The following is a 25,191-nucleotide window of genomic DNA, read 5'->3' as shown; positions in this document are numbered from 1 at the left end:
TTTTTTGGTGTCCCCCACCTTCACTTAAGAATCACCAAAACGTTTCAGGCTATGATGACATTGCCCAGAAATTGCAATTTTTAAACAAGCATTTACTGGTTTAATCTTTTTGATGTCCCTGCCAAATGTGTTGTCATTTTGTGAATATTGTTAAGAGATTTTATCGAGAACTGATATCGAGAACAGTTATGTTTATTAACCTGAGTGCTGACAGGCACAACTTTACAAAATGAAGAGCACCACATTTAGTACAGAGACACTGCAATATGCATTTCATGATTGTATAACTACACAAGTCTGCACTGCATAATACAATAAAAATATTTACTGTAGCTTATCAATACCTATTACATCATATACAATCTAATACTGTATGCATATCACAAACAGCTCGTGCACATAATGACACTTTCAAGGTATGACAAAATTCTCCTTTCATTACAGTATTTACAAAATCTGTAGCACAATGAAAAAAAAAACATGCATTTGATCGTCTTTGTTCATTTGTAAACAGTGACTGGCAACATGCTGGATGAGCCAAAGCTGTAACACAGATCTGGGAAAATGGTCCCATATTGAAGAGCAGCATCACACAGTTGCCGTGTGTTTTTTGCCTCCTTCCATTCGTATTGAATGCTTTCTCTACCTGCAAATTGGGGAATGACTGGGTTGGGTCCACCATAAATCAGCCTTCTTCAATCTGACTGCTACCTGAAAACAAGCCGTACAACCACTGATACTGATTTCAGCCAAGCAGACTGAACACCACAACGTTGTAAGAATCACACGATATCACAAGACACGTGCAAAAAGCGAACCAGACATCCTCAACAATAAAAATTTGCTTCTCTTGAATATGTTGTTAAATATGTGGCTTTGTATCACAGTTCTTGAAAAACTGATTGATTCATCCTGAATTATCTACTGAGCTGTCTTTTAAAGCAGGAAAAAAAAATACTAAAATGATGACAAGGATGTCTTCCACGTATGAGGTATTCGTCCACGGCGGTCACGTACTTTCAATTTGCACTGCCTGTTGTGAACAGAAAAGCTATTTTACAGTGTGAGCTGTTGTCTCACTCTGGCGCAGGGTTGATGGGTGGAAGATTCCGCTGTTTAAAGTACTGAGTGACCTGTTGAGGCAGCTCTGCCAGGACAGACTTGGCGAGGGTCTCCTTTGGCGCCTGAGTGAAGGAGACAAATGACACTTACACGTTCCAGTCAACTTCTAAACAACAAGTTGAAATACATGAGAATTACGATACAAATGATAGTAATGTTACTATAGTGGAAATTATATTTCTCGACTTTTTAATAACAGCACTAGTGAGTTTTAATTGGATTCAACAGTTGCATGGCTTCACCTTACATGGGATGTAAAGTTTGGGGGTGACAGACAAAGGATTCACATTATTTGTGTTTTTTTGGTTACAGAATTGTACTATCAATTTTCTCTTAAACATGAGTACATGTGTTTGAATGCACCAAAGAATGACACAAACGAGAGAATAACACACCCAGACTATTCTATTGATATTCCAAATTACTCTTGCATGTAGCTGATGGTAGATTGATTTACTACCCTGTAGCTATGGTGGGTTAATTTTGTAATGTTTATTTTTTTGGGATTTCTTTTTTCTACATTCTCACTGCACTGGAAAGGGAGAAGCTCTCCAATTTCGTTGTACAATTGCATTGTAAAATGACAATAAAGGGCATTCTATTCTATTAAATTCTGACTCAGTGACAAGGGAGTGCGACAATTTGTATTTATGAGTACTACATGCATATTTTGGGGATGTAGGGAGAAACTAACTCATGCATATCGTAATACAAGGCAATTTGATGAATGGGGTACGATTCGATTGAAGAACTCAAACTTGGTTGTCATTGTTTCATGACTTTTTTGTTCATGCTGTCAGTTTAACGACTCTAATGTCGAGAGTTGTGAATGCACTGAATAAAGGGCACTGTTACTCTCGCTTACTTTCACCAGCACAGTGTAATTTGTGTTTTATCAAAGAATTACAAGGAACAGTTATAGCCGTCCTCCTTATGGGTAGCTGTGTAGCACTTTGTAATATTTTGGCCCCCGTCAAGGAAACAGTTCTCAGTGTATGATACAGTAGAACAGATACACATCACTGCAAACTGTTGGGAAAAGGGGTAGGCACTTTCAAATAAAAACTTAAAAGGTGGTAGGATGAAGATTCTATGGGTCAAATCCAAAGTCCTTCACAAAGTTTTCCGTGCTTTTCTTTGAGCATCTTTAAATAATGCCTGGTTTCATTGACGTTGTTGCTACGGCAACATTCACTGCAGCCTTGAAGTGTTGCCTGTTCACAAGCATATGTTTGTATCTCACTTGATCTAACCTCTAAATTATGCCTACATCTCATCGTATCGCCCGTTGAACTTGGAAGATGGAGTCACGAGCCAACCGTAGCCTCATGAGCTTCATTGGCAAATTGTTCAGTGATGCGCTGAAAACTTTGTGCTGACAACTTTACCCACCTATTGAACAACAAACACCATCGCACTGAACTATGTTGTACTAACATCAGTTTTATATCACTTGTTGGAATACAAGTTGGTCCTTCAAAAAGTATGTCTATAATAGTTATAGTAATAGTTTTTGTAAAATCGAATTTTGAAGACTATTTGCCTTATTTTTGGGGGGGCTGGAACAGATTAATGACATTTTCATTCATTTCATTGGGGAATGATGATTTGAGATTTACATGTGTTGAGTACGAGTGAATGCGGGATTAAACTTGTATGGCAAGTCTCCACAGTACTTTCTTTAACATAAAAATTAATCATGTTATCTGTAGTATTTAAAAATATTATGCAAGTCCCTGAAACAGATGATGGTTCTCACTTGGGATATTAATCAGAAATCCAAACTGATTGGAGCGGAGTTTTGATGCTCCTCTGTTTCATCAGCATGTGTTGCATTGGGCACAATCCTATGATACAGAACCTCTACCAGGAACTAGTTATGTAGACCATGCAGCTGTTTTAGTCCTCAGACTGAAGTGAATACTCACATTACGAAAATCTCTAAAGGGGACAAACTGGACAATGTCCCGAACAGCCTCCTCGCCTGTGTTGGACCTCAACACACTGGCATCTCCATCTAAAAACTCCATGGCGGCAAAGTCCGCATTTCCCACACCGATAATGATGATGGACATGGGCAGCTTGGACGCCTGAACAATTGAATGACGTGTCTCATCCATGTCGCTGATAACGCCGTCTGTTATAATGAGGAGCGTGAAGTACTGCTGCACAGAGAGAAAGGCAGTAGAGGGAAAAATTGGGAAAGAAAGAGAAACATTGATGCATGTTGTGCACTAAAATGGTCGATTACATTTCTGATTATTTCTGATGACTAAGTTATTGTACAGAGTCCGGCAAAATGATCTGGCACATTTGTAGGTTTAATAAAATGCAAATAAATTAAAGAAACAAAAAAGTTTTTTTTCCCGAAAAGTACATATTTTTTTGTTTTGTTTTGTTTAATTTCATTTTCGTTTCGTTTTCCAATAATGTTATTTTGTTTCCTTTCAGTTGCTAACATGAATTGGACCAGTGAGCATCACGCTTTCGTTGTGGAAACGTTTATCAAAAACAAATCTGTAGCTGCAACTGTATATCCTGCAGGACGTACCCTACCCAAAATTGTTAGGCGTGACTATGGGGAACAGAATACATACAATTAGGATGAGAAAGTCACACAACAATTCAGTAACGAGGAAAAATTTAAATAAAAGCACTACAGCAAGTTGAGCTTCTCAGACCACACCATCTGTTCCTGCAAAGAAATGATGGTGGCATTAAATGAGAGAGAAAACAAACCCAGGAGAAATCCTAAAAAAGGGGAATTCAGCTTCAGTATAAAACTAAAATATCAACATTGAAGAACTCATTTCAGTCAAATAGACTGTGCAGATAAAGTACATATTGCCTTTGTTTCCGCATGTGTTTGTTTGTTTGTGTGTGTGCGCGTGTGTTCAAAACAGCGTAAGAGTGAATGTGTTTTTGGCACTCACATTACTGCAAGCCTTCTGTGCACTCCAACTCCCATGATTAAAAAAACTAACCTAAATGTGCTCCCCTGGCAAACTATACTTCAACACATTACTCACGCTCGGGGTCCGCAATTTATATTTATAGGATATCACCATTAGTAACACAAGACTGTTTTATGAAATGAGTAGAGGTTTTGAAAACAGATGCTGATTGAATTCAATGATAGACTTGATATCACAGACAAACACACATCCAGGGCATTCTGAAACTTGTCTTTTCAATCGACAGACAGCAGACAGCTTTTTATGAGAGAATCGTTATCACGCAGAATGCCAGAGTCGCTAACACACTGTGCCATGCAAACTGCCTGGAACGCCAGCTTGAGGGTGTGTGTCTGTGGTAGTATGACGAGTATTTGCACAAAGTGACAGGTTGGCTCTTTAGAACTGAAGGATTGGAATATTGATACATTGACTTGAACCAGCCCCTTATTGAGCTACGTGGCCGAATGCTACTTAACACTTGAGTCGCAGTGTGGGTGGTTCTGCAACTTGTTCCGCGAGTTGCCGACAGTCTGCAACCAGTTTGGGTGTGATTCCAAATCTGAATCACAGGTGAATGGCCTCACAAAATTACAAATGTAATGGCCAATCAAATTACCATAGTGTATCACAGGATGATTCACAACAATCACAAAAAACATTTAAGTCAGATCCAGGCATGTCAATACCAAACGCTGAAGAAAATGGTGTGTTGAATGTACTAAATTTTGTTTAGTCAAGCAGTTGCATTAACAATAACAATCCGCTAGATCAAATTTTTAAGGAAGTCTACATAAAAACTGTCTGGATCCAGAGTATTTTATTCCGTGCCTACTACTACTAAAACAAAACAAATACCTAAACACTGAAATAAAACAAACAAGTTGTAAGAGCTTTACAGCGAATCAAAATGCCTGATAAATGATCATATATAACATGTTGTCACGGATCGGATGGAGCAGGGCGACCAAATTCAACTTGGACCAGGGTTTAGTCAGCAAAACAAACTAATAGACTCAGCAAACTGACATGACTTAACGAAATAACAAAAGGACTAACCGATAGGGACGCGAAACAAAAGACGTGAATCAAAAAGACAACAGGACCCAAAAACACATCAAGACGACAACAACACACACACAATGACCCGAAGGGTCGTGAGGGGCAGACAGGACTTATATACACGACAGGTAACAAGAGGCAAACACTGAAATAAAACAAACAAACAAACAAACAAGCTGTAAGAGCTTTACAGCGAATCGAAACGCCTGATAAATGATCATATACAACATGCTGTCACGGATCGGATGGAGCAGGGTGACCAAAATCAGCTTGGACCAGGGTTTAGTCAGCAAAACAAACAAATAGACTCAGCAAACTGACATGACTTAACGAAATAACAAAAGGACTAACCGATAGGGACGCGAAACAAAGGACGTGAAGACATCAAGACAACAACAAGACACACACACACACACAGATCCGAAGGGGCGTGAGGGGCAGACAGGACTTATATACACGACAGGTAACAAGAGGCAGGTGAGAATATTCACGCTTAATCATGGAGGGGAGGGGCGAGCACGCAGACAGAAACCATGACAACAAACACATAGTGGAACTGCTGGGGACGAGACGTGACACATGCACGGTTATGTTTTTGTGTATAATAATATCAAGGTGTACTCCAAGAGAGTATGAAAAATATATTTTTTTGCAAAAAATACAGGATGGTCATTAAGTTTGTGTTGGTCAGTCGCCAATTGCAATTTGTTTGTGTTTCGGACGTGTCGCTTGGTGTACAACTGACAGCCTTTGACCCAGCTATAACAACACACACAAATAGGATTTACATTTTATGTTACGTCCAATTCTCAAAAAAATCTGGTATAAATCAAGCCAGCAGTTATGACAAAAACACAATATAAGGCACACAATATGTTTTGGCTTTCTTAAATCAAGTATTTGTTCCCTCCTTGTTCTCTTCTCTTCTGTCTATCTATTTATTTATTTGTTTACATGTTTTTGAATCTTTTATGGAATTGAAATGTTTGCATTCTCACTTACCGCCGCTTTTTCTTGTTGCAGGGCTTGGGCTGCAAAACGGGCTACGTGGTTTATAATAGGAGCAAAGTTTGTTGGCCCATAAAAACGGATGTGGGGGAGACAGGCTGAGTAAGCCTGTGCAATACCTTCCACACCTAATCGGGAATACAAAACATATTAATGAATTTCTTAATACAATTTTTACAGTTATTTGACGACACCTGGCCACAACAAAACGTTACGTGAACAATATGTGACTCACAATGGCAACATATATCATACTCATGATGTAGCTTTGTGACGGAACCAAGATAAAAGGTCCCTTTCCGATGGACTTCAAATGACATAGGCATGAATGGCTGACAATGTCAATAAAATACAGGACATTTATTTTCTTGCAAAAGCACATTTTCTTTACTTGAATTGGCTTGAATTACCATTGTGTGTCTGAGTGGCCTTCATGCTTTGATTGGATGGTGCACTTATCGCTTAACTCAACGAGAACAACATTAAAAAATCATCAACCAACCAACAGCATCATTACATACCTGAGCAGAATGGATTTGTGGGGTTAAAGTTGATTGCAAATTCATGTGACACCTAAAAACACAAGACAAACTCAATTCACAATAAATATTCTGCATTTTTTTTTTCCTAAACCCGCTCCATTTCCCGCATAGTATCACTCTCATCGCGCGTGCGTGTGTGTGTGTGTGTGCGTGTGTGAGAGCTCTTCTCTCCTTTGTCCTTTTCATCAGCACAGCGCCATGGCAACACAGATGGGTTGACAATTGCACAATTTGAATATGCAAGTATATGGCTTACAGTTTTGGTTTTGTGTTTGCACATGACACTGCTGTTATAGGAGATGATGATAATGATAAAACAAACGTATCTATAGAGCACACACACAAAGTATGTACAACCATGCCATCAAAAACGTTTACCTTCCAGTCAGGTGGGAGTTGGGCTCCAAATCCCAAAGCAGGAAACATTTTGTCACTGAGGAATAAACCATGACAACAGATTAAAAGATGAGTTAAGCCTTTTCCCCCCAAATAAAAATTCAACATCTGGTATTTACACAACTACGGATATCTTGTTACCTGCTTTACAAAGAAACACTACGATGGGTTAAAAATGAAGGAAGTCCAAGTTGCCAGAAAAGTGTCATTTTGTAAAATAGCCACGAAAGTAGATTTCGCTTTTTTTTTTCAAGCATCCTATATTTTCTTGACAACTTGTCCATTTGTTATCCAATTGATCCCTCAAGCAGTAAATCATAAATGGTTAAAAAATGAATAAATACATTGAGGTGTCACCTGGGTGTTTATCATGACAGTATGGTAGATACCAAGAGATTGTTGTCATTTAAGAAGTGTGTTTAGTACCATAGTTGATCCTTGCCATGTTAAAAACATGATCCACATTCTGTCAGAAATCTCAATCAATTTTGGACCTGTCCTCATGAGATACTCACGTGTCATAGTCCTGTATGATTTGTCCAACAGCTAAAATAGCAGCAAGATACTCATTGCTTCCCAGCGGGTTAATGTAATGGAGGGAAGAAGGCTCTCGGGGATTCCCGTTGGATGCTGTGAAGTCGATACCAACCTATTGAAAAACAAAAAACAAGTCAAATAATTCATTCTCTGAGACAGATTTTCAAAAGGTCAGCGTCAGCGTGTAGAAAAACAGAAGCGAATTTGAAGCAGGTGTGGAACCTAATCCAAAAAACATGCTATGGTGCACAACCAAAAGAGCCATGGACTTTATGAGTGGTTTCATTGGGACATAAAGGCTGGTTTCACAGGCAGCGACTGGGCTTCTGGATTATGCTAGGCCCTGGCTTTATCCCCGAGGAGAATCTCCTGGCCTTGTCCGCTGAGCTTGTGGACAGTGAGTCCCTACGTGTCCCGGGGGAGTTTCATCCAACCGTTGCAACTCCCCCATCAGCAGCCTCTCAATCAACTTTCCGGACATTTTCTTCTCATTCAGACATGACAACACTGCCTTCCCCAGTTCGACATTCCCCCCAAGATCTGAAGTTGTCAAAGTATGTTTTCATCCACCATGACAGCTAAGAAACCCTGCTGGAGCCCTGCTGCGATTGGTGTGTGATTCTGGTGTCAGTCTCCACCTTGAATGAGAGCGTTCCAGTCCCTTGAAGAGTGACGTGGTGGCCCAGGAAGGTCATAGAGTACAACGGCTCAATCCCATTCGCACCCCTTACTTATATTCCACTAGTAAATGGGTTGAGCTTTAGAGGGAACCGATGGGACGTATTTTTACTCTACAGCATCCTTGACGTTGGTGCAGAAAGTTCATCATTTGACCCAGCAATAAACCTGAAAGGTCACACTTTGATGCCTAGTACAAAGTCAACCACAGAAATAATGTGATTTGTTTAATAACGAATATTGCTAATAAATAAATAAATAATAATATGCATATTTTGGGACAATACAAAAACTCAGTAAGGGTATGACAAAGATTTTTTTTAAACACTAGTCAATTTAAAGTAGATTCCATTTGCAAAAGGACATTAGAATGACCAATACAATCAAAAGTCGTTGTTCTGTCTTAATGTTACGAGATCTGGTTTTGAGTGGAAATCGCTTGATACATTTTCAAAGCAGCAAATGAATAAAGGCATCTTCAACGATTGCTCCAAATAGAAACATCCAATATGGCACTGACGTATGATTTTTGACTATCACTGCATTCACATTTGTACAAGGTCAATTCCATTTACGCTGCTATGACACATCTGAATTGTCGCTAGAAAGCAACAACATTTGAATTGTGTTACTTGAACCACAAGTGTGAATCCAGGCTTAAAAATCAATTCTGCTCTCCAGTTTCGTACACTTTAACAACGGGCAAAAAATAAGATAAAGCCTGGCATTTGTAAGAATGGCAATGACAGCACAAGGGCGTTCTTGACACTGACGATAACAGAGTGACAATGTGATAACATATATCACATGTGAATTCAAGGAACTCCCCCCAAACACATGCACTCAACAAATGTGCCTAGACGTAAATGCACAGTGACAAGTTTTTCCACAGGCAATCATTAACAGTTTGTGTGCTGATGAGTACACTCAACCAGCTCTGAATTAAAAATTATGTACATAAGTGTGCACAAATTTCTATTTATTGTTAAAAACAAAAAAAGCCATTTAAGAATGGATCTTAAATCACAAATCCTAATAAAGGGATTATTTTGGTATGTAATGCCGGTCAAAAAAGTATTTGCCTAAATAAACAACCATTTCCCATCACCTGAATGCTTACTGGCATACAAAAGTGTATTTTGATATTTCCATTACACATACGTATCAGTGCCATCTGGGGAATTATTTTGATGATGCTAAAATATGAAATTTCACAAGTTATTATGGCATTTTCCTTCAGTGACCTCTGGTGCTAGACATTATTACTTTGATAACTGTGAATTCAGTGTCGGTGGGAGATGACAACATTCTGTTTCCAAACGATTTCTAGCCCTAAGCTATTTGTAATAGTTAATACACAATACACTAAACATAACATTTCCATTCTACAAACAATTGCTAGAAAAATGTAGCGCAGTACGTATTCCAATTATGGAGTATAGCATTCCAAACACTGTGCTTAGTTTTTTAGTTTTGTTCATCTTTCTTTGCTTCCTTCTTTCCTAGTTTCCTTGCTTCTTCTAACCTTCCTTGTTTGATTCATTCCCTGCTTCCTAGTTTTCTTATTTCTTGGATTCCTTCATTCCGTGCATAATATTTTCCCTGCTTCTCCCATCATTCTTTGTTTCTTTACTTCCTATATTCCTTGCTTCATTTCTTCTTAGTTTCTTGGCTTCTATCAACCTTTCTTTATTTCCTTTCTTCCTTGCTTGCAAGTTTCCTGGCTCCCTTCCTTCCTTGCATACTTGGAGTCTCCTTGCTTCTTCAATCCTTCCTCATTTCCTTATTTCTTGTTGCCTTGCTTCCTTCCATCCTAGTGTCCTCGCTTCTTTAAATTGTACTTGTTTCCAACCTTCCTCATTTTCTTGCTTCCTAGTTTGCTTGTTCCCTTGATTCTTCCATTCTTCCTTGTTTCCTTGCTTCTCATTTCCTTGTTCACTTGCTTTCTGGCTTTCTTGTTTCATTTCTTCCTTCCTTCTTTATTTCCTTGCTTTTTGTGTGTCGTCGCTTGGTAGATTGTTTGCATTTTATTTTCAATTTCTTCAAAATAAATGCTCCCCCCATTTTATTATCATTGTCCTCTTATTCCCACATTTTTCAAACCATTTCAGCCTTTTCTTAACACGATTTTGAAATTCATCTTATTTTTGTGTTGCCCAATGCATTCTACATATTTGACCAGGTCATTGTATATCATTCAATATAAACGAATGCAAATTCTCAGTAACCAAGCAGACCAGCCGCAGTAGCAAACCTCTTTGTGTTGGGAGTGTTCCCGAGAAACGTTGCTGTTCCCTAAAGCCCCACAGCCCTGAGAAAAGGAGCGTTTTCTTCCTAGAGATTAGGATTAGAGTCATTCTAAGTCTGATTGAACACTGCAGAAGAGCTCAATCTGCATTTGAGTGTCTACATGTGCACGACATCTATGCAAATACATGGGCCGTGTACTATATGATGATATGATAATGAAATTCAGTATGAGTCTTCGCGTGTCTATAGCAGTGTGATTTGGCAGGAAAGGTGTGATGAGATTGAAGGTGTGGGGAATTGCATCTAATACTTGTGCTTAATACAGTTCAGAAATATGTGTGATTGAAGGCCAGTATGAGAAGGAGACTATTTGAAGTTTGTGAATTGCTTACAGTGTGCCAGGAGGGAGGATGTGTACATCACTGAGAGTAAAATACATTATGCGTATTTGCGACATGAGAAGGGTGGACAACATTTAAAACCCCCTGCTCTGCTTATGGTTTCAGCCAAACACCAACACAGCGTTGGCAACTCTTTCCATACTGTATTTTGTGTTCACTAAAATGGCATTTAGATCAGTTTGCTACTTTACTAGAGGCTTTATGCTACTATTTCCAATCTGCCCTTATTTTTTCCTCGAGCACATCTATCTATCTATCTATCTATCTATCTATCTATCTATCTATCTATCTATCTATCTATCTATCTATCTATCTATCTATCTATCTATCTATCTATCTATCTATCTATCTATCTATCTATCTATCTATCTATCTATCTATCTATCTATCTATCTATCTATCTATCTATCTATCTATCGATCTATCTATATAAGGGTTAGGTTAAGCAACAGGTGGATTATTTTCTGAAAGGTCATAGCTATATATTACAATAATTAATACAATATTTATATTGGGCTAGCAGGTGCTGAAAAGATATCTCAAAAACTTGATGTGCTCTAAATAAAGAGGAGTTTTTTTAAAAAAATCAGTGTCAGAAATACCATGTCTGATTTAAATGTGCAGGTGACCAGAGTAATAATTCAGTTGTACTGTCGGCTGTTCTGCGACGTTGTTTCATACGGTATGGCCAGTGACAACTGCTCTGAATTACGAAATGTATTGCTGTCAAACTCACAGTAAACATGAGTTGGCATCCTCCAAGTATGTAATCCAGGAAAGTGTAGTCCCTTGTAATCTGAAGACACAAGAGTCAAAGACTAAAATAAATTATACAGTACATAAAATACAGCATAGTCCACATTTATTTTCTTCTTTTCAACCCCTACATTGTGTTGTAAAATGACAATACAACCCACATTTTTCCAACACAAGACATCATGTAAGAGATAACATTTTTGTTTTATGCATATGCTGCACTTCTTTCTTGCTGTTTACGCACAAGAACAAACTATAGCTCGGCATTCATTCTTACCTTACATGATTTGAGGATAATAACTCCAGAATTTTTATAATTCTTTTTCTTCTTTTGTTTCTTTGGGTTGATGCATTCGAATTCCACCTGGCAAAGATTTAGAGACAAAATGAATTTGGAAAATATCAATATGAAGGTAGGAGTACAAATTAATGCAGATTTAACTGTAGCTGATAAAGCAGTTGTTGACGTTTTTTTAAAGCATCAAACACCAAATGCTTGGAGGAAATCATTGAGTCCGTAGTCAATGCCCTGTAATGTGACTGGAAGTTTCATCAAAAGACTTTGCATCTTAAAGCTCCTCTTATTCTTCTCCATCCCCCATCTAGCCGGTCTTTTCTCGTGAGCTCTTTTTAGACACACACCATTGGCACATGTGAACAGGCTCAGTGGGAGAACAAGTCATATGGCTGCTTTGTTGCACACACACACACAGACATAAACACACATACACACAGCGGATGGCGACTTCATCATTAGCAGTTGAAAAAAAAAAGTGTCGCTTTTAAATGTCTCCCTGCTGCAACTCACCTGATTCAAGTGAACATATAATCAGTATGGTCTGCAAAAGTTGGATAATGGTCGTGTGATGCAGCAGGGAGACATAACAAACAGGGAGACATTGAAAACCACCAGGCAGCCCAGCCCGCCCCCGAGGATCAGGATTGAAGACCACTGGTCAATACAAACAGTTTGTTCTGAGAGATTCTCTTACTCCAGATAGGGACCCTGGTGTAAAACATGCATCGACAAACAGTCTTTTCAGTGGGAGAAAAGAAAAACAAATGGAATTGGTCAGCAATAGTAGCAACGTATGATGACTGCCCTCTGGCCAGCCACAAACTATCAATCCTTAGTCCAGTCATACTGTATATAAATCCATGATTACACTATAAAGCATGGCACACACCACAGAGCAAGGACAAATTACTGCAGGGTCTATTAGTAAACAAGTAACCAAACAACATGGGCATGATTTTTACATTAATTCCAAATTAAACTTTTAATTAAAGCATGCAGCATATTCTTTACATAATTAAGGAAACATCCAGTGTATGAATTTGAGTTACTTGGGCAAGACTAATTTTGGTTAATTTAGGTGGTACTTGAGAGAGAAAAAAAAGACACTACTAAACATTAATATACGTAGTACCGTTTTACGACCACAATATAGTATTATCAAATGGAGTCACTGATGGTGGTACATTCGCCTGACTATGGTGCAGCAGTCTTGGGTTCAGTCTTGGGCTCAATCATTGTGAATGCGACTGGTCCTTTGACTGACTGGAGATCAGTTAAGGAAGTGGTCTGGATTAAGGGCTATATAAATAAATCTGATTTGACTAGTCTGCGTTTGCCCAAAGTCAGCTAGAATAGGTTTAAGTACTCTGCAAACTTGAACAAGGTAAGCAAAATTGAAACTGGATGGTTGGATGATGTTAAAAACATAGTACCTCTCCAACTGTTCCAATCAAAACAGTATTATCATTTTGGTGGAATTTGAAGTGGTCGTATTTATGTCGTTGCTCAACGTATAATTGTAATTCAAATCTTAGAATATTATTGAGGGTTGAATAAAGGCACTTGGATAGGCATGCGTTTTTGCTCGCAGCCACTTCTGGAACTGCTATGCAAGATTCGATCAACAAAATACCTCCACAATTTACTGGTGATCATACAATCTTTGAATACCTTCTATTAACATGTTGCAGATATATCGCATAGTCATTGAAGGCTTCAACATGGGCCCAAATACACGATGTCCCACAAGCTAAAAAGCAATCAATCATGGCAAGTTAAACATGACACAACCTCAGAGACTTTAAGTGGGCACATGGTGGATGGAACGGAGAGAAAAAAGTGATGAAGAACAAAAGCTGGGCACGTAAACAGTTATTGAGACAGATGGTGGAGATGCTTCTGTGATGATGTGCGGTGTGAGATAGCTGGCTGAACATTTGAGCTAGTGTGAAACTGGAGTGACTTTAATGAGTGTAGTCTTGTGTATTTCACTGAGGAGCGGAAGAACCTCGAGACCTACTGGCTACCATCGACTGCTTTAATAAGAGAAAGGGAAAAAATAATAATAAACGGTGGGCTGGTTTTATTTTGAAACTGTAGATGGTCACGCTATAGAGTATGTTTCTGTGGCCCTGACAATTTGTTATCATCATGGTATTGGTAACCATGTAGAATTCTAAGCACTCATACAAGATTTGAATCTATTTCATTGATCAGTATGACACATTCAATAGAAGAGGATGGGAAAATAATATGCGTCTAAATGTCTGTTGCAATATATAAATGATATGACTTGAACTAATAGCCATTATGATCACCTGGTTTGATGAACTCAGCAAGTTCTTAATATTGCAGGAAATCCACTGCAGGTTCTGTTCAAAAATAAACTCCCAAAAATATTTCTTGATGTAGGAGTTTTGAACGAATAAATAAACTTACAATCAACAACATCGTTGAGGGATTTGTAGGTTACAGACTTTGATTTGCTTACTTAAAAAAACAACAACAGTGCCATAATCTAAGATAACTTTATTTCCAATGTTTAAATTAAAATGTTAAATTTTCATCTGAACTAACCACATCTCTTTTGCCATCATGAATTAACTTATAACTAACTTATTCGAAGTTATTAAAACACACATTAATCAATTCCTTACATTTTGGCCGGATGTAATACCATTGTATTTATTATAATGTACGCACCTGTAATTTCATCCTTTTATGATTTCCTCCCTAAATGTTGACTGCTTTGTTTTTAGTACTTGTTGGTTATTTTGTTGTTTGTTTTTATATTTTATTATCGAGGAATTCCACTTTTGTTGTATTAATTTTAGGACTCCAGGAAGACTAGTGACATCTGTGGACGCTAATGAGGATCCCAATAAAGAATAGATGACATGAGATAATATTGTATATTGCAGTTTGTATCATTAAAAAAAAGTATTACCTCCACGGAATTCTGAGCCTCACTCATCTTGGCTACTGTTGTTTGGAATTCTCCAATAAAATCATGGCCGCCATCATTATCATAGTCAAAACACAAAACCTGTTATTGAGTAGGACAAATAATAAATCAGTGATTCCAATCCATGCATAGGTGAGTATCTTGCAGTTGAGAAATTCAGCTTATTTCAAAGTAAAGCCTCATGCATTATGTAAATTCAAAAAAACGATGCATGCCAAAGGCCAAAAATATATTGCACATAATTATGCATTTCTTCTAAGGGTTTGTTTTTTTGCATTTAAATGTGCATTATGGAAAGTCCAGGTAATCACAGAGCGTGCTACTGGAGTGTTGTGAAAGTTCAAGAGAAAAAGCCATGTGGCTTCATCTTCATACCACAAGAAACTGACCTTGATGTTTCTGTCCACATCTCCATTACAGAGAGAAACAAGAGGCACAGTAAATTGTTTCCATGAGGGGTCTAAAGTGTTCTTTATGACCTTTGGTGATAAAAAAACAAACAAGTGGCAAATAATTCAGTAGCAGACATACCTAGTAGCACCCACATCAGAAACATTCAGTCACTTTTGCAAATGTGAATTGATACATACAAACTTTTGAACAAAGTTGAACTCACCTCTGTCCTGTGCACCAGCATCCATTTGTCATCTTCTCCTTGCTTGTGAAATTCCAGATATGGGTCAGACTTCCCAAAAAAATCCTGCAAAGAACAGGGACACATTATGTTGGTGTTTTCTTATATGGTTAATTAGCTCTTTTTTTCATGGACAGTAGATTTGTGTACGGGCACAAATATCAGTGGATCCGCCAAATTGATCATGGCAGCACAGCATAGGGAATGCCGTTGGAGATGTGCCTCACAGCCTCACAGGTTTCTCTCTATCAGGTCCGCTGGCCCGTGCTTGTCTGTGAAATTAGCAGACTTTCTAATTCGCCTCCATGCAGAGTTACGTGTTGAGCTAGTCAAGGTAATTTGAACATCCAGCTAGGATGCCACCTCAATGGCTCCCAGATAAGGTGCACGCCCAAGTTTGAGGAGGCTATGGGGACGACCAAGGATGTGCGAGAGAGACTACATCTTGGGATCTGTCCGAAACAGCTCGTCGAAGTGGCTGGAGACAAGTAAGTCTGGGCTTCCCTTCTCAAGCTGCTGCCTCTGCGACCCGACCCGGAAGGAAATGGATGGTATGATTATGTTGAACATCCTATTTGGGTATGTACATAAAGAAACCCAGTCTGTGGTTTCCTACTCTGGAAAAGCAAAATAGGGCTCAAGAGCTTATCTTGCATTTCTACAGCAACCAGTCAGAACATCTAACATTTGGTCCGATTGGGGGATTTAAATCTTCAACTTTAACTTGGATGCAAAACTATAATCATTTGGCATCACCATTTATAAATTCTGAAACGTGCATCCTATTCCATCCCTGCATCCATTTTCTGAACCGCTTCTCCTCACGCTTTGAATATGTGCATGTTAGCATTTGTGTGGTGGGGAGAACCATCTACCTTCTTGTCCAGTTTACGTCCACTCAGTGTCAATGTGATGATTCTGTTGTCAGACAGCTCCTGGGCAGTAATCTATTAAAGCATAACAGAAGATGAAGGGACTTTTCAAATAATAACATCACATCAACAAACTTCATTTATTTTCCAAACCGCTTATCCTCACGAGGAGCCTATCCCAACAGTCTTTGGGCGTTAGGCGGGGTACACTCTGAACCGATCGCTAGCCAGTTGTAGATCAACAAAATGGTCGTCTCAAAAGGAAAGTCATAACAACATTGAAAACAAAGTACACGTTCTTACAGTAATGGATCCTTTACCGGCAGGCTTCCCGTTGGCCAAAATCAATGGGCGGTGAAGTTTCTTATTGGACACAATCTAGTTAAGAGTATAAGAGACACATATGGTATGAATTAAAAAGGGAAATAGTGGTGTCCAAAATTAAGTTATGGCTAAAAAAGTAAAATCCATACAACTCCAAGTGTGCAAACGTATTCTCCCAAGAAATCATGCTCATAGAGCTGTGTGGCACACTTGTCTTCATCAAACATGGCAAAGCGAAGCTTCTGAATCTCTTCAAAGTGGTAGTCCACCTGGAACTTCACTCCAAAAACTGGGTTCAAGTTATTAACAGCTGTTTCAGTCCGGCCAAGCTGAAACACATGGAGAAGTGAGAATGCTTTTTAGTGGGAACTCTGGATTTAAAAGTGTGTCGCATCCAACCCTAACCTGATCAAAACAGTATGCAGTAATAACAAGGAAATCATCTAGAAAAATTAATCCATCCATTTCCAAATGCAACAAAGCTCTTTGCACTTGTAATAATACCATTTAGAGGAACTGAACTGTTGATTCCTAACACTTTAATTAAACATATAAAAAAGAACATGTGTGTATATTCTTGAAACAATTGTTTATTTTGTTTGCTTCTATTGTATAGTGATGCGGTTTTATAATAGAATGTTTTATGACTGATGTTGATTATTGTGGCACAACATAAAATGAGTGAAAATCACGGGAAGTTAAAAGCAAGTAAACTACCTGCAAGCAGAGCAAAAATTGCTTTTGTGTTCTCGCTGAGTAACAGTACAAAGCCATCGGAAAAGAAACCAAAACAGTTGAAAATGAGATTGCACTAATTATCTTATTTAACAACTTGGATCAAAACAAGCTAGGAGAACAGTCTGAGGCAGATTACTACTACCGTATTTTCCGGACTATAAATCAATTTTTTTTACGTAGTAATAGGACAAGCAATTTTAAATATTTTCAAGTCAACTCAGAGGTGAAAGGTACATTCACTCAAACAGGCTCTCTGAAACAAGCAACTTGGAATCATCTCCAAATCTCCCAACCTGCAGGGGGCAGAGAAAGATTAAACCATCAGACAAAATCAGTCCAACCCTTGAGCCCTGGAATTACCTATATACTTCCTGTAGCCTGCATGGCATGGAGAGCAATGAACAAAGGAGAAATGTTTGGTAGCACTGGAACAAAAAAACTAAACATCACTCAGCTCACGGTCAAGACCTAACTGGTATGAAAAGGGACATTTGTACTGATTGTTGAGTAACTTTATCGATTTGAATGGTCAAATGAAGTTGAAATGTGAAGTTTGATTATCTGTGTCAAAGTTTAAGTATGTCAATTTAGGCAAATGTTTATTGTGACTCATAAGAATAGACAAGTGTTTATTTTGAATTACAAGAACAGACAAATGTTTATTTTGAATTACACTAATAGACAAATGTTTGAATTACAATGAGACAAATGTTTATTTTTACTTTCTTTCTTTTCTTTACTTGTTTAAAGGTTATCAACCAGAAGTACAATCTACATTACAACCTTAATTGGGACCTAAATGGAACTGAAAGGAAAATTAAATGAAGATTGGACTTGTCCCTTTGGATTCTTCAGACCAGGCTTTTTTCAAGTTGAAGCAAGAACTGGGTGATACATTGACATAACTTAAAAACTATATTTTTAACCTAAAAGTACTTGGTATCCGTTTAAACGGTACTGGGCCAGTATTTAATTGACGCCGATCAATACCAAAATCTCAGGTATTGCACAGCGATCGTGAGTAACAGGCCTCAAAATATAGTCCAGACATCAAACAGACAGAAGTGTGTGGGTGCTTTCAAGTGTCATGTTATTTTCCCTTGTGGTTATACGATTAACCCTCTGTATTAACTGATTCATTGTGTCTTTCTCCATCATCAGACTAGGTCTTGTTTTCTTTTTTTTGTCATTAATGATATTTAGTTTTTTGGGTGGAAAGATAAATATCCCTATCCCCCTATCCAACTGAATGTGTTTAATTGTTAAGTGTATCCCTTAATACTGTAAAAAACTCATTTCTTGTATATGAATATCAATTCATTGAGGGTAGGGGAGCAATTATACGGTGGGTGGAGAAAATGAGGTGGACCACCAACATCAAGATTTCCTGTCCGGTGGAGTGGACGCCCAATGCCGCTCAAAGGGATGAAGTAGATTAAATTCAGTGAATCAGTGTTTCTTTGAAAAAACAAGAGAGAACGCTCCAGCAATCCGCCAATATCTATCATTGAAATGTTTTTAAATTGTGCCCTTGATATACAAGAGATATAACATTCACACAAAACAATCATTTGTGAAGAAAGCAAACAGTCTGGTGAAGTCAATGGGTCGTAGACTTGATGCACTTATTGCAAATAAGGCTTATGCAAAAGTTAATACAGAATGTTATTCATTTAAAGCTAATTTAATAATCTGTTCCAATGCTCACTTGAAAAGTGGGTGACTTCAAACAAAGGCTGTTCTTTCCTGAGTTTTAACACATTGCATACCATAAAATAAAAGCTGAACTTCTAAATTTTGTCTCATATTCACCTTTTGATCTGAAACCCAAATGTCTTTAGTATACAACAAAAAAAAAAGGAATTAAACTTGCCGTTTTAATACCTTATAAGCTCCTCATCATGGTGGCATCAGTAATTTTATTCATTTCATTTCTGTTTTATGAGCATATTTGTTTTGTACTTCAAAATGTCTGGTCATAGCTGGTTGCTCTCCTCCCTAGGGAGGCTTTGGCCAGACTTCCGTGAAAAGTGTACTGTACACCTAAGCACTTATTTTGGTGTTTCTCGACTACAATTAGAATTAAGTTCTCCATCTTCTTGTGTTTTACTAGAGTTACTTAGAGAGAATCTGTACCACGCAGCTCATAGATGCTGCCCAGAAACATTGTGTTGAGCAAGTTCGTGTTAGTGTTCGAGAGCAGAAAGGACGATGTGACAGCATGACATGGTTTCGACACTTGTTAAAGCAGCTTGAAGCGAATTGGTTTGTGACACATGTCCACAAATAGCATAGCCACTTCTGATTGAGGATCTTGGAGATAATAGTGCCTAAAAAACAAAACAAAAAAAACCCCCGCAGCTTTGAGGATCACATATTGTCTGAGGTCACGCTCCCCAAATCTTTCAGCCCGAATACAAAGATCAAAATACAATGAGTTAACTTTTTTCTTTCCTCTTGTTTCAGTTTCTTGCTCCATGTGCCTCCTTTCCACTTTGAGCACCTGCACATCTAAAGGTCTCTGGCTGCCCCTGGTGTTTTCCTCCTGTCTTTTATCACTGCACTCTATCTTTATATTCTGCTTAACCTCAGAGTCACCTCCTCATATTTTTTTTGGGGTTTTCTGGCTTGCATTCACACTTTTAGCTTTTCCTGCCCTCTGTCTTTCCCCATTGGACACAAATGAGTCTCACTCCTCCATCTCGCCAAACAAAGATACATGAATCCATAAATAGGGAGGCAAATGAGGAAAAAACAATTGGAGAAAGAAATTGTCGACAACAAAAGCTAACTGGAGGATTAGACCATGTGTAATGCTGCATATGCTAAACTGTGAGCACTGTGGATAACACCCGAGAGAAGGTTTGGACTACGATTCAGGGACACTAAGCTTATTTAGTTTCTCGATGTGTTCCCATAGCAACCAATGGAAATCTCACATCAGAGCAACATGCCCCGGTGACCGTAAGCTAGCTACTACTAAGGTCTCGCCTACACACAAGCAGGCACACACAGAAACAAACACAAAACCAAGTGCATCTTGTTGGTCAGTTGTTTAAAGCAAAAAAATAAACCTTGAAGCAACAGACGTCTTAAAGCAAAAATGATGCCTGAAAATTATTTTTGCAGGGGGAAAAAACAAAACACAATTGAAGTTCTCTTCTTTTCTCCATAAATATATGAAAAACATATAATGAAGATGATGAAATTTGGTTTCAAGCCTTTCTTTGTATGCGACTGAAATTATGTGTACTGTATATGGCCATGCAATTGAAGGCAAGCAGCCCAAGTGGTACCACTTTCTTAAGTCAGCTAGGCCAAGCTTCGCCAAACTAATGATCCTTGTAAGAATAGAATACAGAAAATGGAGGAATAGACATTAGCTGTTCTACTCCATCTTTCCTCGTTGCCGTTTACATGTCCTGATAATAACTTTATTTGACATTAAAACATGACTAGGTTTTAACTTTACATTACAACAGAGAAAGAATTCAGTAGATGTCAGATTTTTCAAATTGGGAGTGTTTTTTTAATGTCATTATCTTTGTCTTATGTTGTAATCAGATAATCAGCATGCTCTGTAGGACCCTGATAATGATCCTGATCATTTGAATCATGTATGTTGAAGTACGGAAACTTCTAAAATGTACACAGTGGCTTTGAGGGACTGGAGTTGCCTACCCCTGGTTTAGACATTAATGGCTGTGTGTTTTTTTTTCTTTTTTTTTTTTTGAGGGGACAGTAATGCAAGCTATACACTGAATCCTCTATATTGTAGCAAAGTGTCATTTCTTCATTCATTGTTGTCTCATGAAAAGAGATACGGAAGTGTTTACAAAAATATGAGCAATGTACTCACTTTTGTGATATACGATACAGTATGTTTTCATTGTACTGTCAAAAATGCAATACGTTTCTCAATATTGATTTGCATACCACAGTGTTGTGAGATATCAAGGTTGTGCCTGGAAATTAACCAATTTCACTCCATTTTTCAAATTAATGAAATCACTATTTATTATTACAAAAATATATTTGATAATCCATGAAGTCCTCTGATGTATCGTGCAAGGTAGTACAATTCCTAAATGCTCTTCCATTAGCTGGCAGAAGGTACAATAAACCTGTCGCTATTCAAATAATGCGACTTTATCAGCTTTTCCACAATTCAACAAGCTCTCATTCCACACTAAGTACAATTGTGAGTATATTAAGATGACATCTTAATTATTTCAGTATTTTTATTTGGAGTGCCGTGAGATTAGTTCAGAAAATGTTGGGCCACACCAAACTATTGTCCCTCCTTTCTGTCAGCACCATCTTACCTCCACCCAGTTGCCATCCACTTCATGGAACAGAACACAAAACGGGTCTGACTTGGAGGCTACATCACGGTCCAGAAGATTGGCAGCAGTAACAGAAAGCTCCACCCGTGTGACACAGTGTTGAGGTCCTACTCCACGTGCCTGGCCCTGAATGTCTGAGCCCAAAGTGTAAGCCATCGTCTGACGTTACAAATAGTCACCCTGAAGATTAAAAGAAGAAAAATGTAGCATTTTAGTAATACATTTATCGATTTAAAGTAAACCAGCTAAACCAGCATTGATAACAGTAAAATCAAGGTCGGGTCATTTAGTTTGGACATTGGTGTGGGATGGTTGACCCATCACCCATCAAGTTCTGGGTTGTTCTTAGTAAAGGTGGTATGTCCCTGGATACGGCTGGTGACCCAGTTTGAGAGTTAATATTTGTTTCCCTTTAAAATTAATCATCAGGTTTGATTGCTCCTAATATTGCATATTTGGTATGTTCAATTCCATGTTTTCTTTCAGACCTATACCAGTACGCATCCTCAATTCTTGAGTAGTCACTGGTACCAATACTACTAGTACTTTTATTGCACAAGATTTGACAAAAAAAACAGACATATTAAACACCTGTATATCCCAATATATCTTTTTCCTTATACTTGTATGAATTTAATGCCGATTTTCAATAATCTTTTTTTCATTTGTTCACAATAAAATGTAAGTAAATAAATAAATAAATAGATAAATAAACGAATAAATGAATGTCTAGTGAACAGAAAAACTACTAATCAAAATAAGTGACTGTGAATATATGTACAACTTTTCAAGGAATACAAGGAAGTGCAAATAATTAAATTAAATACAACGGTGCTTCGGCAACATTTATGACTGGCTCCCACTTACCCACCGTTAATCATTTCACAATGACTTACATTTATTTCAATGAAAATTATTAATGCATTGCTTTGGTGGAAGCTTGTTGCTTTACTTTGTTATACAATGTTGCATGCTGAAAGGCACATACAACTCATACATTACGGTGGTTTGTCATAAAAAGCCAAGAGGAAGTTGTAAGTCTGACACGCAATATCAAAACATTAAAATTTACTTTAACACATGAAGCAATGGTCCTGCCCCAAAATGTATAATACAATAAAGTTTTCATTGGTGAGGTCGTTACAGTACCAGCCGACCATTTGGATGCAGGAATAACACTCATGTGGCCCTAGTTTGAATCGTGACTAACCTTATATATGAGCAATGTGTGTGATATATTCCAAAAATATAAGACATATAAAAATGCCACAGGATGGGTTATCAGTAAGATTTAAAAAGGTAATTGAACCTCACAATGAAACACCGAATGATAAAAACACAAATACATGACGATGTCATCTGTCCACCCACATAAAATTGTTTATGTAAAAATGCCTTCTGAGAAAAGCCACAAAACAGGTGTGGCCATGCAGAATGACCCTGATGGAGATCACTGTTGCGTTCTAGAAGCTAAAGCAATATTGTTTACAATATAATGAAGCAACGTGCAACAAATCTTGACCAAGCCAAAGCCTCCCAAACAAAAAGCCAAGATCTGTCGAATCGAATCGAGTTTCGAATACAATGAGAAAACGTCGCTTTATTTAAAACTCTTTTTTCCCCCCACTGATATTTGATGCAGCTTTTAGACAACCTAACACCTCATGTCCATTAGGGTGGATTTGTTCACAGAACAGCATGCAAAAAAAGGATGCTGTTTGTTGCTAAGATACACAATGTGTAATAACCAACATGATTCCACTCATGTGATGTCACACTGGTCGTGGTGATGTACTGAGCAGGCACATAGAGAAATTTCAGAAATCTCTTGCATTTAATGAGAGTAAGGGGTTTTAACTGCAAAACAATTCATGATAGGGAATATTAAACATTGACAGACATTTAAAGGGACACATTTGATACACTGGTCATCCTAGGATTTTACTGGCCAAATGAAATGCTTGAAACTAGACCCAATGAACATCAGGCTAAAAAAATATATCTATAATATTTACCTTTTCTAATTTATATATCATATGCCATACATCATATTATTAACTTCGATGCAAAAACTCAAATCTGCATACTCTCCCTGGTCCTACAATACACACGGAATTACACATTTTCACACCTAAATCACTTGCCCTCATTGACAGAGCAAGAGCAGTGAGTGACAACCTGTCAAAAAGGACGGCTTGGGAATGGCTGGCAGGAATTCAACATAAATATTGCTCTCCGAACTCAAATTCATACCATGCCCTCTCTGATGGGGCGTCAAGAAAGCCTTACTTAAACTTAAATATGGAATTTCAGAGTAGACCCACGTGCGTACACGCACTTGATAAAACATGCTTTCTTATATTTAATTCTGCAAAATTGTCGTTTTCTCTCATCCAACATCTTTATAGATTCCGTTATCCAGCACACGCTTCGCGACAAATCTTACCGTGATTAAAAAAAGAAAAGAAAAGAAAAAAAGAGGAAAGCCATCCAACTTCTCCGCGCTTTTTGGGTGACAATGTTTTGCTGCCGCACGCTGAACGAGTGTTTTTTTTTAAGTTTCATTAAGCTATTTTTGAAACAGAAGCCCCAACGGCATGTTTATCCTCGGGACCCTGGGAGGCGCATTTAAACGTTAATTTATCCTTGGAGGAAAGGCACGCTCCTTACCGCCGCGGCTCCGCCAAGTTAAGAGAAATTATATAGCGTGTCACAGGAAGTTAATCAAATAAACCCGTCAAAATAAAAGTAAACCTGTTTTGTTTCAATATTGGCCTTTAACGCCTTATTCGCAAAAGGGCATTATTTCCCCTCAGTTTGTAATGGTTAGTATTTTCTGTGAAAATATCAACCATTACAAGACCAAAATAATATCAAACCAGACAAAAAAATCGAGTAAATAATAAGACTACCTCAATATAGTATCTATCTATTTATCTATCTACAAGACTGAAATGCAATCTAGGGAACAAAGCCCAAGATATGGACAGATCCTTAATGGTAACCCCAAAAGAAGAAAAATGACAACCTGAATGGAAGCAACATATAAAATACTAAAGCACATGCGCGCATACACATGCACAGAAGCACAAGAAAATAATAACAACAATAACAACAACAACAATAACAACAATAACAACAATAACAATAATAATAATAATAATAATAATAATAATAATAATAATAATAATAATAATATGGTGGCGCACTGGTCAGCACGTCCGCCTCACAGTTCAGAGGGTGCCGATTCGATTCCAACTCCGGCCCTCCCTGTGTGGAGTTTGCAGGTTCTCTCTGTGCCTGCGTAA

The 25,191-nt window shown here is 38.0% G+C and overlaps 1 protein-coding gene and 1 long non-coding RNA gene across 4 annotated transcripts; one reads left to right on the top strand and one right to left on the bottom strand.

The window, feature by feature from the left end:
* Positions 1-176: 176 nt before the first annotated feature.
* Positions 177-25,191, bottom strand: cpne2 (copine II). 3 transcript variants are annotated; one of them, XM_088378634.1, is made up of 17 exons: positions 24,330-24,587; positions 21,863-22,063; positions 16,949-17,128; positions 16,779-16,853; positions 16,479-16,550; positions 15,586-15,669; positions 15,359-15,448; positions 14,952-15,050; positions 11,984-12,070; positions 11,687-11,746; positions 7,600-7,733; positions 7,067-7,121; positions 6,668-6,719; positions 6,141-6,274; positions 3,051-3,287; positions 1,134-1,184; positions 177-1,051 (listed from the first exon to the last, which is right to left on the bottom strand). In XM_088378634.1, exons 2-17 carry the CDS (start codon positions 22,037-22,039, stop codon positions 1,010-1,012), a joined length of 1,629 nt encoding a protein of 542 aa, XP_088234760.1. In that variant the 5' UTR covers positions 22,040-22,063; positions 24,330-24,587; the 3' UTR covers positions 177-1,009. The 3 variants fall into 3 exon arrangements, with proteins under 3 accessions (XP_088234760.1, XP_088234759.1, XP_088234757.1); XM_088378633.1 differs by lacking the exon at positions 24,330-24,587 and adding an exon at positions 25,093-25,191 and having other exon boundaries at positions 177-1,184; XM_088378631.1 differs by having other exon boundaries at positions 177-1,184; positions 24,330-24,585.
* Positions 17,883-19,332, top strand: LOC148396601 (uncharacterized). The gene is made up of 2 exons (XR_015859052.1): positions 17,883-18,012; positions 18,288-19,332. It is a non-coding gene; the product is annotated as an uncharacterized LOC148396601 (long non-coding RNA).

Source organism: Syngnathus floridae, chromosome 6 (genome assembly GCF_059516105.1).
Source record: "Syngnathus floridae isolate MCC-2025c chromosome 6, RoL_Sflo_1.0, whole genome shotgun sequence".
Classification (NCBI taxonomy): Eukaryota; Metazoa; Chordata; class Actinopteri; order Syngnathiformes; family Syngnathidae; genus Syngnathus; species Syngnathus floridae.
The sequence above is the reverse complement of the archived record's forward strand: the minus strand, read 5'-3'. Positions and strand labels throughout refer to the sequence as shown.

Coding starts and splice junctions, on each gene's coding strand:
- cpne2 (XM_088378633.1), bottom strand. CDS start 22,039: ATGGCTTACACTTTGGGCTCAGACATTCAGGGCCAGGCACGTGGAGTA. Junction 6,275..6,667: donor CACAAATCCATTCTGCTCAG/GTATGTAATGAT, acceptor ATTCCCGATTAG/GTGTGGAAGGTATTGCACAG. Junction 3,288..6,140: donor TGCAACAAGAAAAAGCGGCG/GTAAGTGAGAAT, acceptor CTCTCTGTGCAG/CAGTACTTCACGCTCCTCAT.